Source organism: Drosophila nasuta, chromosome 3, assembly GCF_023558535.2.
Source record: "Drosophila nasuta strain 15112-1781.00 chromosome 3, ASM2355853v1, whole genome shotgun sequence".
NCBI classification, from domain to species: Eukaryota; Metazoa; Arthropoda; class Insecta; order Diptera; family Drosophilidae; genus Drosophila; species Drosophila nasuta.
In genome coordinates this window covers 16,457,479-16,474,517 of record NC_083457.1, presented here as the reverse complement: position 1 = coordinate 16,474,517, position 17,039 = coordinate 16,457,479, and the positions used below count along the sequence as shown (strand labels likewise).

The window sequence follows — 17,039 nt, the reverse complement described above, 5'->3', positions numbered from 1 at the left end:
CGCTGCTTTAGACTTGGCACTCAGATTAAACACAGCAAAGATAAAAACACATTTCACATTCACATTCACATTACAAATACATTCAGACGAATTTCGAAACAGTAATTACGAAAAAAGCTCTTACAAAATAACCGAGATAATGGCCAACTACATTGCAAATGCGCTGAACAAGAGCAAAAGGATCTACAAGGGAGTGCAATGCTTGAGAGCGTTCTCCCAAGCTGGGGCGACAAGGCGATCTTTTGGGCGTCTATTGCCAACTTATAGCACGACAGGCGATCGGCAAGTGCGTCATTATGCCATCAAATGCGAGGAAGGAAGTGTGGTCAAGGGCGTTGTTGTGGGCGTTTATTCCAAGGAGGGTGACAAGGAGGCAAAGCTCACTTCCAGCGGGGAGAAGTTCGACGATCGTGCCCAGGGCAAGATATCGGAGCTGATAAGGGAGACGGGCATGAGGGGCGACCTCGGCAAGGGACTCGTCTTTATGAATGTGGACGCCGAGTTCAGTGCAGTTGCTGTCGTTGGCCTGGGACAGGAGGGTGCGGGATTCAATGACCTCGAGGTGATTGACGAGGGCATGGAGAATGCTCGTGTGGCCGCTGGAGTCGGAGCGCGTGCTCTGCAAATGCAGGGAGTCACCGATGTGTTTGTCGACTCCATGGAATACCCAGAGCAGGCGGCTGAGGGCAGCGCCCTGGCCATTTGGCGATACAACAGCAATCGCCGCAAGCAGGATCGCACACACATACCCAAGCTGGAGCTCTACGATTCGCCAGAGGTTGATGCCTGGACGCGGGGTCTCTTCAAAGCCGAGTCGCAGAATTTGGCCCGACGTCTGTGCGATTCACCGGCCAACCAAATGACACCTACGATTTTCGCACAATCCACTGTGGATGCGTTGTGTCCCTGCGGAGTTAGCGTCGAGATACGTTCCATGGACTGGATCGAGGAGAATCGCCTCAACTCATTCCTCATGGTCGCCAAGGGCAGCTGTGAGCCGCCAGTCGTGCTGGAGATCACCTATTGCGGAACGGCGCCCGAGGATAAGCCCATCCTGCTGCTGGGCAAGGGACTGACCTACAACAGCGGAGGACTTTGTCTGCGTCCCAAGGATTGCATGCACATGTATCGCGGCTGCATGGCGGGCGCTGCTGCCGCTGTGGCAACGATTCGGGCAGCGGCTGCCCTGTCCTTGCCCCTCAACGTGAGCGCTGTGCTGCCGCTTTGCGAGAACATGCCATCGGGCATGGCGGTGAAGCCGGGCGACGTGGTCACCCTGATGAATGGCAAGACCCTGGGCATCGTGGACGTTAGCAAGGCGGGAGCGGTGGTCATGGCGGATCCCCTGTTGTATGCACAGAGCAATTTCAAGCCCCGTCTGGTGGTGGACATTGCCACACTGGGATATGGCGTCTGTTGTGGTCTTGGAGGCAGTGCGGCGGGCATTTTTAGCAATTCAAATTTCGTTTACAAGCAGTTCGAGAAGGCCGGCAGCTTGACCGGCGATCGCGTCTGGCGCTTGCCCCTCTGGAATTACTTCAAGCAGCTGGTCACACCGAACAAAACATTTGACATTAGCAATCGTGGCCGTGGTCCTGCCTCCAGTTGCATAGCAGCTGCCGTGCTGCACGAGCTGGTCCCATGCGTCGACTGGGCTCATCTGGACATCCGCAACGTTGGCATGATGACGCGATACAATCCGTTGCCATATTTACTCCAGGATCGTATGACGGGACGTCCCACACGCACCATCATTCAGTTCCTCTACCAGATGGCCTGTCCGGACACCAAGTAGAATCTTTTCGGCGTATCATTTGCTTTTTAAACAATTGGCTCTCAGTGTTTTTAATCGTTTTGTGTGGGAATTTCATATTTCATATTTGATTGCAGTGCAACTTCAAAATCTACTTGTTATTTCAAACTGTTCAAGAACGCGCAGAAGGTATTTTGCAAGATATTAACTTTTAAGAGAATGGACGTGAAGTGAAGGAGTAAATCTGCCGAGTGTATTCGTACTTATGCTAGAAAAAGAGAATAATAAATTGTGAAGCATATCTGAAATTTCTTGTTCCCCGCTCTAGAGGGATTTGTAGACCCGAAAGTCTCTTTATACCTGCTCAGTGGACTCATCATCAGTTGGGTCATCTCTTCATCAAGCATGTCGCATATTTCAGATGTTATTTAATTAGTTTAATTGAGCAAAAATGGTAAATGTTGGGCCCAAAAGTGATGTTAAATATCGAAGTGGTGATGGGATGGGGACAGAGAAGGGGACACGGCTTTCCTTTCTTGTCCTTTGCTTTTTTGTAGTCTACTTATGGGCGGCTTATTAGGCTAATTGCATAAAGTTGGCTTTAATGAGTTGAAAAACGGTGCCAAGCCTGGTCACTGAAAGCCACAAAGTATAATGTCAGTTCATTTTTGTTCATGCTTTTGTTGTTGGTTTGCTGCTGAATCTGTTGTGCTGCGGACTTTGAATTTATGACACGGCTTTAATGGGTTAACTAGGTTAATGCCCATCCTCCTTGCCTTCTTTCATCAAACCTGCCCTCAGATGGTTCGCTGGATCTAGCCCTTAAATAGTTTCACCCTTGCAGTGCCAACATAAATTTTGACAATTAAGCAAACATTTTGTGCTCAACTTCGCCAAATTGGCAGCCAAGAGAGAGACGGTGAGAGAGAGAGAGAGAAGCACACACTCCAGATTTGTGTGCGTCCCAAGAATCCCCTCAACACCACGAGAATGTGCACAAGTCATTAGGCCACAAAATTATAATTTTGAATCATTTTTCCAATTATCCGATTCGCTGATACTAAGAATACTCTGCCAAAGCCTTGCCATAAAATTGATTCTTTTTACAAAAGTTATTTCTATACTTTGCGATTAAAATTAATTATCGAAAGAAGACTAATTTGCGGATTATAGAGTATTCATTAGTGTACGCTTTCAGTTAATTTTTGTTAGCCCTTAGCACTCTCGAGTTATCTGTTTGGGACATATTAGGGGTGAAGCTTCTAGCTGAGGGCTCGTGCTGGAGTGCAGCCAAATGAATTTACTAATGAGCAATCAGGCCTCAAGAATATAAAACATTTTTTGGGGTTTCGGTGCTCTTTAAAAACCTTATTGGAATGCCAACAGATTTGGCAGTGGTAAAGTGAAACGACCAACAGAAGTTGAGATTCTTTTTGCGCATCGCATATTCAGCAAAGTGTTAATCATTAGCAACGACTACACAAAGCAGAAATCAGTGAGAATTATGATTGTAAATTTAAAGTACGTCACGTTCGTTGTCCAGTTGCAAACGACTATTTGCAGAGACGACTTTGAACCACCTTTTGGGTTTGGCTTCCACCCAAAAAATCCTTTGACGGGTCTAGAAAGAATAGCAATTGTGATAAAATTCAGCGTTGCTAATGCCGACCACAGCAAAATGCGATAAATTGCGGCTTATGATTTTTATACTCTCTCCACGGGTTGCATCACTTAGTCATAACAGTTGAATCTTTTTATATATTTATTTATTTATTTTTGTACGCTATGTACCTCTAACCGAATAATGCTTTAAAATTGTTGCGATAGTAAGACAAAATATTCTTTCATAATACCATTCAATTCATAATAATTTCCTAATTTTTTACAAAAAAAAAATAGACTTAAAAAATTAAGAATTTTAGACTTAATTTAAGCCCGTAATTTGATGTACGCCTTTTAGATTAAATGGACAAAGAATACATTTCTATAAAAGTTGAATCTACTTGTTAGAGTTTTTGGTCATTCTTCGTGTGGTCCTGGGTTCAAATGCTGTTCGATTCGGTGACAAGTACTTCTTAAGTAATTATAAATAAAATACATTATTATGTTAAAATGAATATATAATATTAAATGCTAATAAAACTATGTAATAAAAAAAATCCTATACTCAAATTAAATCTTTCTGGCACTAATAAAATGAAATAAATTCGGGATTATGCAGATATTGACAAAGTTGCGTTCTTATATTATTTATTTATACCTAATTTTATTCTATATCTGTTATAATAATTTCAATTTTTTATGATTTATGTTTAATATTCGTTTTCGAAGTGTAATTTAAGGGGAAAACATATTAATTTAACTAAATCTAAAACAATTTAACTGTAATAGTAAAATGCGTTTTTCTTAGCGATGAATTAATTGCATAGAGTATACGCTTGTATCCATCAGAATTTCACAATTCTGCTCGCTCAATCACTTTGTCTTTCCCCCTGGTCTATCTCTCTATCTTGCTATCATTATTTGTCTGTAGGACAAACGCGGGGGAATCTCTTTCTGCGGTCGGATAGCTGCTGGCTAAAGTTTGGCGACTGTTTTTATTAAATTTTTTTTTTTTTTTTGGCTTTTGGGTTTTTCGATGTCGCTTTCTATGAACATTTTTATAGCATTGCGTCTTGCCTTGTTTTCCGACTGTGTATAGAAAAAAAACACAGTTGCTGGAAATGATAATTTACACTTGAGCGCACACGTGAAAATGGGAAAGGCAATGCGATGCGATGCGAAGTGATGCGATGCGATGGGATGCGATGCTATCCATGGGCTGGGACGCGCCTGTGCTGTGGTTTGGCTAGGTTCTGCTATAAATTGCCAATTAATGGCAGACGCGCTGCGGTGGGTTTCATTTGCATTTTGCTTCGCATTGTTGCTAATACATATATACACCCAAAAAAGCGCACACATCTGTCTATGTCTATGCATGTGTGTGTGCGAGTTTATTCACATTCACATTCACATTCACCTTCATATTCATCCACATCCCCAGCCACAGCCACACAATGCTTTTGCGATTGAATACCGAACGAATTCTTTTTATCCGGCAGTCGCCCACGCGACGTATGCTTAATTTTTGGCGCATTCTTTTCTATACGTTTTTTTGTTGTTGTTGTGTGTTTTGACTGTCACACTTCAGTGGTTAGCGAGCGCCATTTTATTTTAAATTGTAGATGCGGTGCTCTGCATCCAAATGCAGACAAGTCAGATAGTTTCAGCTCCAGCTCCATCTCCAGCTCCAGCTTTATTGGCGCCCTCTTGTCCAATCCGGTCAAGCGTCATGCTAAATTCGTTGTGGTTTTTCTCGTTTCGCTCGTTGTCACAACAAATGCAAGAAGCATTCGGGCATATTTAGTTCAATTCAAAAAAAAGTAGAGCAAATGCAGCTAACGAATAATGGAACATGCGGTGAATAAATGTTTTACGTATAAATATAAACGGGAGCTCATTAAAAAAACTAATTGAATAATTGGTTCATTGTTGTTGTGGAAATTAAACGATATTTGTACGTCGAATTGTTTTCACTATAACTTTACCTTGAACACTAATATCATTTATTTACTTTTGCGTTATTTATTTATTATTGTAGAAGAATGTTCAGCATGTGCACAAATCGCAGACATATAAAATATATTCATATCAATATAATGACACCTACTACGCGTGGTCTGCATGAATGGTTCGAACTGTAAATACACAAATATATATATGCATATGCAAATAATATTGTCTACGAACATGCAAATCAAATAGCCGGAAGAAACATGTCCAATATTTGAAGCTCTAGTCATGTCCCATAACGAATTTGTTTTACTTTCGCACTGTAAATGTGGACTTGACCTGGAAGGATGTTTACATAAGCATGGGTGTGTGTAAATATAATTTAAACAAAGATGCACATACATATCTAACATTTAATGTAGATTCTTCAGGAATTTTCAATTAACTTGTAGGTTGCAAAAAAATGCACTACAATTATCTCCATTAGTGACTGTCAGTGTGTCAAAGCTTCATATATTGCAATCTGTGAATTGACTGGCTATAATTACTAGAGAAATTTATATCGAAATTGAAAACTGTGCAAAGAGCATAGGTCCAGAGTTTCTAAAGTTGAAATATTTATTGAGTGTTGATTCTGTTTTTTCTGAAATGGTACTACATTGCGTATGTGTTATTTCTTGGAATTATTTTTTCACATTTTTAACAATTTATAAATTATATTTATAATAAAATGTATTATCAGTTGAACTAGAATAATCCGAAATATGTTTCTTTGTGTTATACGGCCTGCATATAATGAAGAACCTAATATTGAATATACACCTGGCCCTCGCTTAACACGGGGGTTACGTTCCTAGAAATCTTCGTGTTAAGCGAAATCGTATTAAGCGAAACATGGATTCAGTACAAAATAAGGAGTTTCGTTCGCAAAATTCAAAATTGGAAGCAACAAAATTTTTTTATTATTTAAATTTGGTATGTTTTTATTAAAGTTTCATACATATGTTCAAAATTAACCAAAAGTTATTATGCATATGCCTTTAATAAATGCATAACGTTCATATTTTCAAAACTAAAAGCTGGTATTTAGTTAAAAAAGTTGCTTCATATAATAATTTAAAATCTTTATAGAAATTTAAAAATGTTAAAAAGTAAGGAGATCATATGTTTCTATTCATAACAAGTTTGAAATGCATTTGGTGGTATTTATAGCCTTTTCTCATTTTGATGGCTCCTTATCAAAAAATCGTGTAAGAACGAGGTTTTTAGCGTGTTAAAAGGGGGATGGGAGCAAATTTGTAACCGTGTAAGACCGAGTCCGTGCTAAAAGAGTCCAAGTTAAGCGAGGGCCAGGTGTAATATAATATTAAAAAATTCTTTACAAAACGATATATACAAAAATGAGAGCCAACATTGGGGATGTAGCTCAGTGGTAGAGCGCTCGCTTTGCATGTGAGAGGCCCCGGGTTCAATCCCCGGCATCTCCATCTCAATTTTTGCCAAAGCAGTTAGCGCTTGTAAATACATTATTTTATAATATAAATCAAAAATAAATAATAATTAAATAAATCTTTAATCATTATTCATAATAATGCCGGTAAAGTTCCGCAAAATTGGGAAGTTACTATTATTTGAGTATTACGTTTTTTTTTACACTGATAGAGAGAGAGTATAACGTTCTAAAAACTAGTAGAAAAGAAAAACCCTGAGATTGAGAACCTCCTATGGAGATCTTAAAAATTTTTTATTGAAACAAGATGAATCTAAAAAAGCTATTGAAATCGATAAATTTGCTTTTTTTTTTAAAGTATGCCATTTAATTAAAAATATCGAGCATGAGCTCAACGCAAACATCTTAAAACTAATCAATCTACACAAAGCTTATGTTGTACTTCCCTTCGGATTTGTTGATTTCGAATTTTTATTTTAATTTTGACTTTTTTGCTATCTTGAAATTAAAATATATTCTTACATTTCAAACAGCAAATCTATTATTATTTTTATTTATCTTGATCTTGATTTACGAATACATTTTCTGGTCTTAATTTGAACATGATTTTATTTATGTTAATACTACCGAATCAGAAGTTTTGGCAACGAACAATGGCCAATATTTTAAAATAATGTATGACAGTGAAGTAATTGAGATAAACGGCATTAACCAGTAAAGAGCTATAATGCTACCTTATTATATGCTTCTCAATTAAATAGGGTATAAAATCGTTTGCAATGTGTGCGTTAATATTGTCCCTCAAAATGGCACAAGTTGGCAATGAGTTGGTTTACATTCAAGAGTAAATAATAATATTAAATATTGTTTTACAATTAAATAAATATGAATATAAACACACAATCGTTGAATTGTCTGTCTGACTGTCAGTATCGCCCCACACCTCTCATCACTCAATACCAATTGGACTCACAATTGAGCTGCTTTGCGTGACCTAGCCGCAGAGCGAGGAATTAAAATTAGTTTATTTGAATGCACTGGGCCGGCTAATGGACGTTGGACATTACCAATCTCGCACATTCAATTTACCCTACCCCCCTCTGCTCCAGCCTCCCACCGGGGGGCTTCCGAACCAACTTTTTAATTGTTCAATGCATTCGTTGCTCATACACAGCCAGAAACAGAAACAGAGCCAGAGCCATAGCCATAGCCCCATCACTTTCAGTTTATCGGGTGCATTGTTTGCTTTTTGGCCACGTTTGCCAGCTATCTGTTTCCCTGCCCCTCGCCCCTCGCCCCACGCTCCCTCTGGCCTGTTTGGCAACCTATTATTATGCTGCTGCTGTCTGTGACAATATTTTACGGTTTGTTTGATTTACTGTTTATTTATTGTTATTATTGAGTTGAGATTTTTCTGTTGTCTGGCATTGGCAACTCGATTCACGCGAATGCCAGACAGACAACGAATTTAAAGTCTGATAAAAGAATTGTACAATTCGCATTGATAAAGATTTAGAAATGCTTTTAGGGGCATACTATTTATATACTATATTATTCATACATTGTTAGCAAGTAAGAAATGGATAGCTTTTTCACTTTCAATAAAATATAAAACTTTGTGGTATAATTCCTTGAAGATACTAAAATAAAGTTCCGAAAAAATACTAAAATATACTGAACGGTATATTTTGTATATACTATTATACTATTACATTGCGGTATTATACAAATACTCCTGAAAGATACTAAATAAGTATACCGAAAAATACTGAAAAAAATGTCGGATGGTATATTCGGTATATAATATTATATTATATAATACTATTATAATATTATACTATATACTGAAATATACTGGAGGGTATACTAATATATACTATACTATATTAATATACTATTACATTCAAAATATAGTATGTTGCATACTTACTATATTTCTCTATACTCTATACTACCACATTCAAAATATACTACAGAGCACAAAATATACCATGTAACATACACTTCCTGTAGTCACATACCGTGTATAAAAATTTTAGATCATTAATTCAATTCGATAGCTACTCTCGTTATAAGCTCGTGTACGATGTGAAATACAGCATAAAAAAGTACTGCCATAAATTCGCACAAACTTGTCAAAATCAAAAGCGCGGAAATGTCATATTACTCAGCCAAAAGTTGGACGACGTTGTGGAACACAACAAAAGAGGAAATATATAGATATAGACTTCAATGTAAAAACTCAGCTACATGACTCTTTGTTGACGTTAACTAAACAAATTGCAATTGCATTCGCCAACACCTTCCTGTCCCTGTTTCCCTTTCTAGACATTGATCAAAAAAAAAAAAAACAATATTTTCATTTTTATTTGACAATAATAAACATGTTGAAAACACCGTAAAAAGCGAGAGCCAAGCCTAAAATGTGGTTCCTTGTTGTTGTTGTTGGTGTTGAGCCAACGTTGCAGGGTATGAGACCCACCTTGGAGGTGCAGACGCAAGCTTCCACCTGCATGCCCGTTGAATGTCTTTGACGGAAGCAGCCATTGCTGCTGTTCACCTTGGCGCACATGTAAGTTATGTTTTGGACTACATTCAAAAGTAAACAGAAATTTATCAGAGTTGGAATCTTGTATTTAAAGCGGAGACTGAACTTACTGCCGCCTTTGAATATGTAGGAGTATTTAACGCAAGAGTAGCCGGGTGACATTTGACACAGATAATGCTCTCGATTCAGGGTATTATTTTGCCAAAGAGCTTTCACATCGGGCACCGTATCGTTTGCTAAAAGATACGAGGTTTGTTTTATTTGAAATGCATATTTTATGGTGATACTCACTAGTTGCTACCAGCGGCATTTCACAAGGTATTCCATTAAAGTCACCGACTCTTGACTCGCAGTTTTCTTTTGGCAGATTCGATTTGTTCTCATATGGCCCGATCCAAGTGAAATGAAAACATTGCGGCACTATTAAAAAAGCAAAAAATTAGTCATGTTCTTTTGTTTTCAGTCGTCACACTTCACCAACACTCAGAAAATACATCCATGCTTCTAAAAAGTATTAATAATAACATTAGCATTAATTTAAATGATTGCTGTGGCATTTTCGATATGCTATTTTCTTAATTAATAATCAATAATCGAAGATATTAATTATTTTAAAACTGCTTTTGCCACTGCCAGAGACGAACTGATATCTTGAAACGCATTGCAATCGTACGACAGTCGATCTTCTTATCATTTTAAGATATGATTACTCATTCAGTTTTGTATTTTTTCAGAGGGCAACATCTTTTTTGCTGTATATTTTTTTTTACTGTGGTGCAAATGATTTTAATTTTATTATTTCTTTAGTAGTTTTTTGTCTCTGAATACACAAGCCTTGTTTTTCTGCGATTTTATTTGTGTGGCAATCAATCGAATAATTCTTTAAGTTCCTATTTAAGTTTTAAAAGTTAACATAGTACTCGTACCCTTTACTTATATTTATTCGATAATCGTGGAGATCATATTTCCTGTGAAGAAATTTGAAACTGAACTTACCTCAAGGGTCGGCATTGAAAAACATTATGTTTTCCCACTTAATATGTTATAGCTAAATAAAATAATCTCTTTGAATATAACACAAAATATAATTTAGGTAGAAAGAAAATAAGTTTTACAGTATGTGCACATATAAACACAAAATATATCAAAGGCTACATTCTAAATATATCAAAGAGTGGAAAACATACCAAATTGTTAAGTTAAATAGCTAAGATTCGTAGTAAGTTGGCGTTTTGCCCATACAAAGGTATTTTTTAAATAACTTATACAATTTTTGTCTGATCGTAATCAAATTCAGGAATATAAAAAAATTTTTGTATGTACCAAAAACGGACATGGCTATATCGTTTTGGCTGTTGGCGCTGATCAATAATTTATATACTTTATGGGGTCAGATATGCCTTCTTCTGCCTGCTTAATTTTTACAGGATGACAGAAGTATAATACCCTTCTACCCTATGGGTAACAGGTATAACAAATTTGATTCATATTTTAGCAACATTTCTACTTTATCAACACATTATTGTGTTGTTGCAAAATGAATAAGAAAATCAATTTATTGTAATTAAAAATAGACATTCGTCTATTTGCCTTTAAATAATGGTGAATGATAAGCATCTTCTCATTATGATATTGAAAATGAGTTTTGGGAAAAGTTAAACGTATATAAATGGAGAAAAAATGCAGAAGGATAAGGGACTCCCTCTTATGCAAATGTTATTTCATTAAATATTCAAAGATAGAGAGCGGGAACGATGAAATGAAGGAGATCCGAGGAATACTCGTAGATAAGAGTTGGCTGGCAAACAATTAAATAACAGCAGTTGCAATATTTTTTAACTAAAGTCTGCAAATTGTATTTGTTGTTAATTGTCCGGTTGTTGCGAGTTGTCCGCTCGTCGTAGCCTTGCACGAAATGAGTTTGAAAACAAATAAAAATGTCAAACGAATGAATAAAAGTTGTCTAATTTAATTTGTTTAGCAGGAGCGGCATTTGGACAGCCAAAATACACTCAACAGACTCTCGCATACTAACAGGGAGTTCTCTCACACTCACACTCACACTCACATATTATACTCACGTAGTCAAACAGTTGCCGAAATTGAATAAAAATAAAATTTTTCCCTCATCTCCCTCTTTACGTAAATATTTTTTTGAATTACATTTTTAATTGTTCAAAACAATTAAAACTTATTTGGAAATGTAATTGTTGTTGTTCTTCTTCTGTGCAAAACTTTCACAGCAGCTGTCGACCAACTACGTGCTTTAATACTAGCTTCTAAATTATTGCCAATGAGTTGGAGCATTGAAATCGCTTGGGGTAACATTCTCGTTCATGTTCTCGTTTACGTTCTCGTTCTTGTTCTATTCACATCCATCAAGCTACCTTATCACACTTACCCTAGTCAAAAGCATCGTTCGTTCATTATCAGAAGTGAGGCATTTTATATGTGGCACAGCTTCGATTCCATTAAAATGATTGATCATTTTTATTGACATGAATGGTCATTAACCCTTGGCAAAGTCAAAATAAAAAATGAAGAAAACAACAAACATACTTACGGAAATTATCGTTAGTCAGGTATTTTGCGTTAGCACAAAGCAAGTTGTGCTCCATCACAATCCCGAAACAATCGATGCACGAAATGTATTATAAACCAGGCTCCAATCTTCAGAATTTAATATAGCCCTTGCTTTAAGTAATGACTGAACATTTTTAGTAATACTTTTCAGTGACTTGAAGAAATGCACAATGGTAAGGTGAGAATCTACTTAATCCCCGAACATAGCTTAGAAATAATCCCTTATGATAGCAATATACAATATATGGCTTGTGACTAACACGACTAATCCCGATGTGATGCCACTTAAGGATTTCGTATACAGAGCTAACTGAATTCCATTCAACTCATTAATTATGCAAATGTTTTTTGCTCATGTTTGCTATGGGTTCCATTCATTTGCGAATACACTACGCACTTACCACAAATTATGTCACTAAAATGCAAATATCACGACCAGAGTTAGGAGTTGTATTGATATACTAGTATTGGAGTGGGTAAAAGGGATTTTTGTTTATCGCAAGTCAAACCTAGGGCAGAAGAAAAAGTAGTTAACAATAACTAACAGCTAGTTGGCAAACAAAGAAGTTTATTCCATTTAGGGATAGTGCGGAGGCCTGCATAAAATTAGCATACGATTAAAATCGTTAGAAGTAATAGAGAATTTGGGAGTGAAGAAAGCATCAAATAACTTTGCAGATTGGCTCTCAAGTCTAATATTCGTTGTCAATGCCTTTAAAAAGAAAGTGATTATAATTTAAAGTTTTTCTATTAAAATATTAAGATACAAATGGTAATAACAAGTAAGAAGGCTACAGTCGATTGTGCTATGACTATGATATATCCGCTACCAATTGTGAATGAAAGCACAACAGTGTGGTACTAATTTTTAAATATACCAAATTAATAGTGCCGCAAAAAATACTAAAAATATGCCAAAGGCTGTATTCGGTATATTAATGTAGTAATAAACTCGAAATCTACCATAGAGTACAAATTGTCAGCCAAAGCAACTAAGACCCGTAGAAAGTATGGATTTTTGCCTTTACAGCATTTTTTCTTAAAAAACTTGTACAATTTTTATCTGATCGCAAGCAAATTTTCAGGATAAAATAAATAATAATAATAAATAATAAATAGATAAAATAATTATAATTAAAATTTTAATTACTACTGTACATACGCAACTCCAGCTTCAAAATTACACTTGTTATTCGGTTTTTATAGACACAATAACAAGCGTTGTCAAAAAAAAACAAGAGATACCCGCTACCCATTTTGAATAAAGGCAATATATTTTGCGGTATTCTTCTCAAAACATACCAACTATACTACAAAAATACTAAAAATATATTTTGGGGTATTATTATTAAAATATACCAAATATACTAAAAACACTAAAAATATACCAAATGGTATATTTGGTATATCGATATAGTACCGCATTCAAAATATACCATAGACGGCACAATATACCAGATTGTCGACCAAAGCAAATTAGACCCCTAGTAAGTAGGCGTTTTTGCCCATTCAAAAGTATTTCTTTAATAACTTCGACAATTTTTATCTGATTGCAACTAAATTTTCAGGAATCATAAATACTATACTTATTATTGTATATACCAAAATTTTAGCTTTACAATTACGCTTGTTATTCGATTTTTTTGATTTACGGGGGGCGGAAGTGGGCGTGACAAAAATTTCAAACAAACTTGATCTGCGTGCAAACATAACAAATGCTGTCGAAAAAAAATTATAGCTCTATCTCTTATAGTCGCTAAGATCTAGGTTTTCATACGGACGGACGGACAGACACACAGACGGACAGACGGACATGGCTTGATCGTCTCGGCTGTTGACGCTGATCAAGAATATATATACTTTATAGGGTCGGAGATGCCTCCTTCTACCTGTTACATACATTTCCTGCCGGCACAAAGTTATAATACCCTTCTACCCTATGGGTAGCGGGTATAACAAAGTTATAATACCCTTCTACCCTATGGGTAGCGGGTATAAAAAATTGTCTCTGAGATTTTGGTGTTCGGATGGTCGGACATACATTTTGACAAATTTAATAGACCTTTATACTTATTACGTATATAAATGCAATTCTTATTTTGGTAAATAATCATTATTTTTTATATAAAACAATGATTTTTTATTTTTTTTTAAATATACATACTTTAAAAGACTTATTTACGATTTTTTTTATTTTTGTGCAAATAATTATGATTACTTAAAAAAATTAATCATTGTTAATAAAGATAACCATAAAAATGCATACATCACCATTATTCCGTGATTTATAAATTAAGTCTTGTAATAATCATGCTTTCTACTTTTTATTTCTTGCAGACACTTAAATACTTGTATCATATTTAGCCATGTAACTGCCACTTTGAAGTGTAAGGAGCTAATGTTTGTAAATTTAATAAATCCATCTGGTCTGGCGCCACACGGCCTGTGTTTTTAGGAGGCTGTGCTATTCTTTGGCGCCAGCTAAACCGATTTGCTAAATTACAAAGTTGCCAGGACGAAAAAGCGCGTCCCCTCCTACCTCACCTTTCGCCGAGTCTCCCTAATTACGTGTCAGCACTGCACGTCCAAAGTGGGGTCATTATGTCACCTGGACGAAAAATGGTGCACGTAAGCCGGAAACAAGAAGAGTCGATGCGGGTGGAGGGAGAGGTGGAGGCGGAGAGCGAAGCGAGAGCCAAATGGCTCATTGTGCGGAAATCGCATTTGATGTCGATAGCAGCGACAGCGACAGCGGCAGAGGCAGAGGCAGCGGCAGAGGCAGAGGCAGAACTAGCAGCGTATCCTGAGAACACCTAACTAACGACCATCTAATACGATTAGTGTCATAATACGAGGGACTTACTGATACTTAAGTGTGTCAATAATATGGCATTTTATTCACAGCATTTAATGCACGCTTTCACAGCGTTTGTTGCAATTTTCAGATCAAAAACCGAGTAACGATGATACGAGAAATATTCGGGATTTTTGTAGCATTCACACTTTCCAGCATTCGGGCCCAATATTTCCTTCTTATCAATGGGTCTAAATATTTTCGGCTTAATAAAAGGTGGAATTTTAAACGCGTTCGTTTCCAAACGTTCTGGCTCATAGCAAGCGGGAGGATCATGGCTATGATTTGGTTTACCTCCAATTGGACATGGACAAGTCGGTTGGTTTTTCTTTGAATATTGTCGAGTTGCTCCTGTTCCCATTGACTGGCGATCCTTGAACTGTACCACAAGCTTGCCAATCAAGCCTCTCATATCCCGTGCCATCATTTTGCAAAAAAAAAAAAAATAATTTATCTGTAATAATTTTGATACAACCAAAAGAATATTGAACTATATAACATAAAGTCGAATTGTTGCTAAGTTATGTCCTATTACCTTATTAAAACAAAAGAACAAAGTTATGAGTGCACTGAAAGTCAAACTACTCTCGTCAATAAACTTATTCCTACTTCCAAATTCACAAGCATTGTTGTTTTCTTAGGCACGAGTAATTGAAGATGAAGTTGCTGTCCCACTTATTGGTTGCTTAGCTAAATGTTCAATTGTCCATGCGCTAAATTCCTCATACTCGAATTCATCTCTTCCCAACTAGAAATCAAAGTTGTAAAAACTAAAATCAATAATGATGAGAATGGTTATTGCTACAGTTGAGAGAGTTCGACTTTATTATACCTGCCAAATGAAATGAATCATCTAAGAAGCTGTTTGTTCTAATTTAATGTGCAGGTGTATTTAACAATCATAATTCCATTTGGAGGCACAATTTATTAACATTAAAATGCATAATACAAACACTAAAATGTTTGTGGGCATATAAAGATACACAAATCATGTAGTTTTTGACATTTCTTGTGTGTTTGCAATTATAAATTATGATAATATAAATTTTAATTCGGCTTCTTCACTTTAGAATTTTTAATTTACGAGAATAATAAATAACAAGTGAGAAAGAAGAGAAAAACAATGTGATTGCAGTATTATCTTTAAAATATACATAATCAATATACCAAAATATAATACAATATACCGCAGGCCTTATTTGGTATATCTGTAAACTACTTGCTTAAAAATATATCATAGATTGCAAGGAATATTGACAACCAAAACCATTTTGCTTATTTCTAATTTGAATAAATTCTAAGACTTTAACTTAATATACATTTACACCTTTTTTGACCATGCTCGAAATGTCGGCAGCTTGAAGCTGACAATATAAAATATTGGTTCTCTTGAGTGCCTTTTAATACCCCCTCACACATTGGGGCCTGCCACGATACACTTTCGATTGTCTCTATAACAATGGTGTCGACACCTCTGTGGCTTGTAAATGAATAGTTTGGGCAAAAGAAAATCGCGTTGGTAAACTTTTAAATTTATCTTTGAGTGTGCGACAAGCGGCGCCCGCACAATCTGAATCTGAATCTGAGTCAGAGCAAAACAAATGGTAACGACGCCAATGTCATCTAATTGCTTTTGTTTTGGTTGGGAGTCTGAACTTCAGACCCGTACCCCAAAGCTGACCTCAGAACAGTTGTGTCAAAAAAAGGTTACGCTCGTACAGTTGCGGAAGTCCTCTCATTGAAGTAATTTTCCACTATAACTTGTAAAATTGTGTAGCGAGCGGTTATGGGTAGAAAACTGTTGAAAGTTTTGTGAAATTATTTGTTGGTTCCATTCGGATGCGAACTCAAAAAGTCATATTCCATTTAAAGAAAGAACAACTGTGCATTTCGAGAATAGAATAACAATTGAACAACAGAATGGAAAGCGCTCTATTATCAGGAATATATCTGAATTAATCCTCAGATTAAATTTTGACTTAACACTTGCACTATTAATATAAAGGGGAATTATCTACCGTATCTACACATGCTGTTATAATGAATCTTACATTGTTCGGCCCAAAAGTATCAAAATGTTCGCTAACATTTAGCTTTTGCTGGAGTTTTAACTATATGTAGGTGCTTTATGCAAATATTGCGGAATTTTTGGGGCTTAACATTGTAAACTTTTCATTCCTTTTGCCTTTTTCAGTTTTCACTAGTTCAGTTTTGTCCTGGCATTTGAGTTTGCTGTGTGGTTTCGCAGTGACAGCGATAATGATAAAGATAATAACACAAACAAATAACGGAGATGAAG

General features: G+C 36.4%; 3 protein-coding genes and 1 non-coding gene across 4 annotated transcripts; 2 read left to right on the top strand and 2 right to left on the bottom strand.

Annotated features, from left to right (window-relative positions):
• Positions 1-38: 38 nt before the first annotated feature.
• LOC132788812 (cytosol aminopeptidase) lies at positions 39-2,061 on the top strand. The gene has a single exon (XM_060796415.1). The coding sequence runs from the start codon at positions 140-142 to the stop codon at positions 1,793-1,795; it is 1,656 nt and encodes a 551-aa protein (XP_060652398.1). The 5' UTR covers positions 39-139; the 3' UTR covers positions 1,796-2,061.
• Positions 2,062-6,720: 4,659 nt separating this feature from the next.
• Trnaa-ugc (transfer RNA alanine (anticodon UGC)) lies at positions 6,721-6,792 on the top strand. Its single transcript has one exon. It is a non-coding gene; the product is annotated as a tRNA-Ala (tRNA).
• A 2,328-nt stretch (positions 6,793-9,120) lies between these two features.
• On the bottom strand, positions 9,121-9,770 carry LOC132793853 (uncharacterized). The gene is made up of 3 exons (XM_060803973.1): positions 9,595-9,770; positions 9,414-9,539; positions 9,121-9,344 (listed from the first exon to the last, which is right to left on the bottom strand). The coding sequence occupies exons 1-3, from the start codon at positions 9,611-9,613 to the stop codon at positions 9,121-9,123; spliced, it is 369 nt and encodes a 122-aa protein (XP_060659956.1). The 5' UTR covers positions 9,614-9,770.
• Positions 9,771-14,755: 4,985 nt separating this feature from the next.
• LOC132790359 (uncharacterized) lies at positions 14,756-15,269 on the bottom strand. The gene has a single exon (XM_060798858.1). The coding sequence runs from the start codon at positions 15,165-15,167 to the stop codon at positions 14,781-14,783; it is 387 nt and encodes a 128-aa protein (XP_060654841.1). The 5' UTR covers positions 15,168-15,269; the 3' UTR covers positions 14,756-14,780.
• Between the last annotated feature and the right edge of the window lie 1,770 nt (positions 15,270-17,039).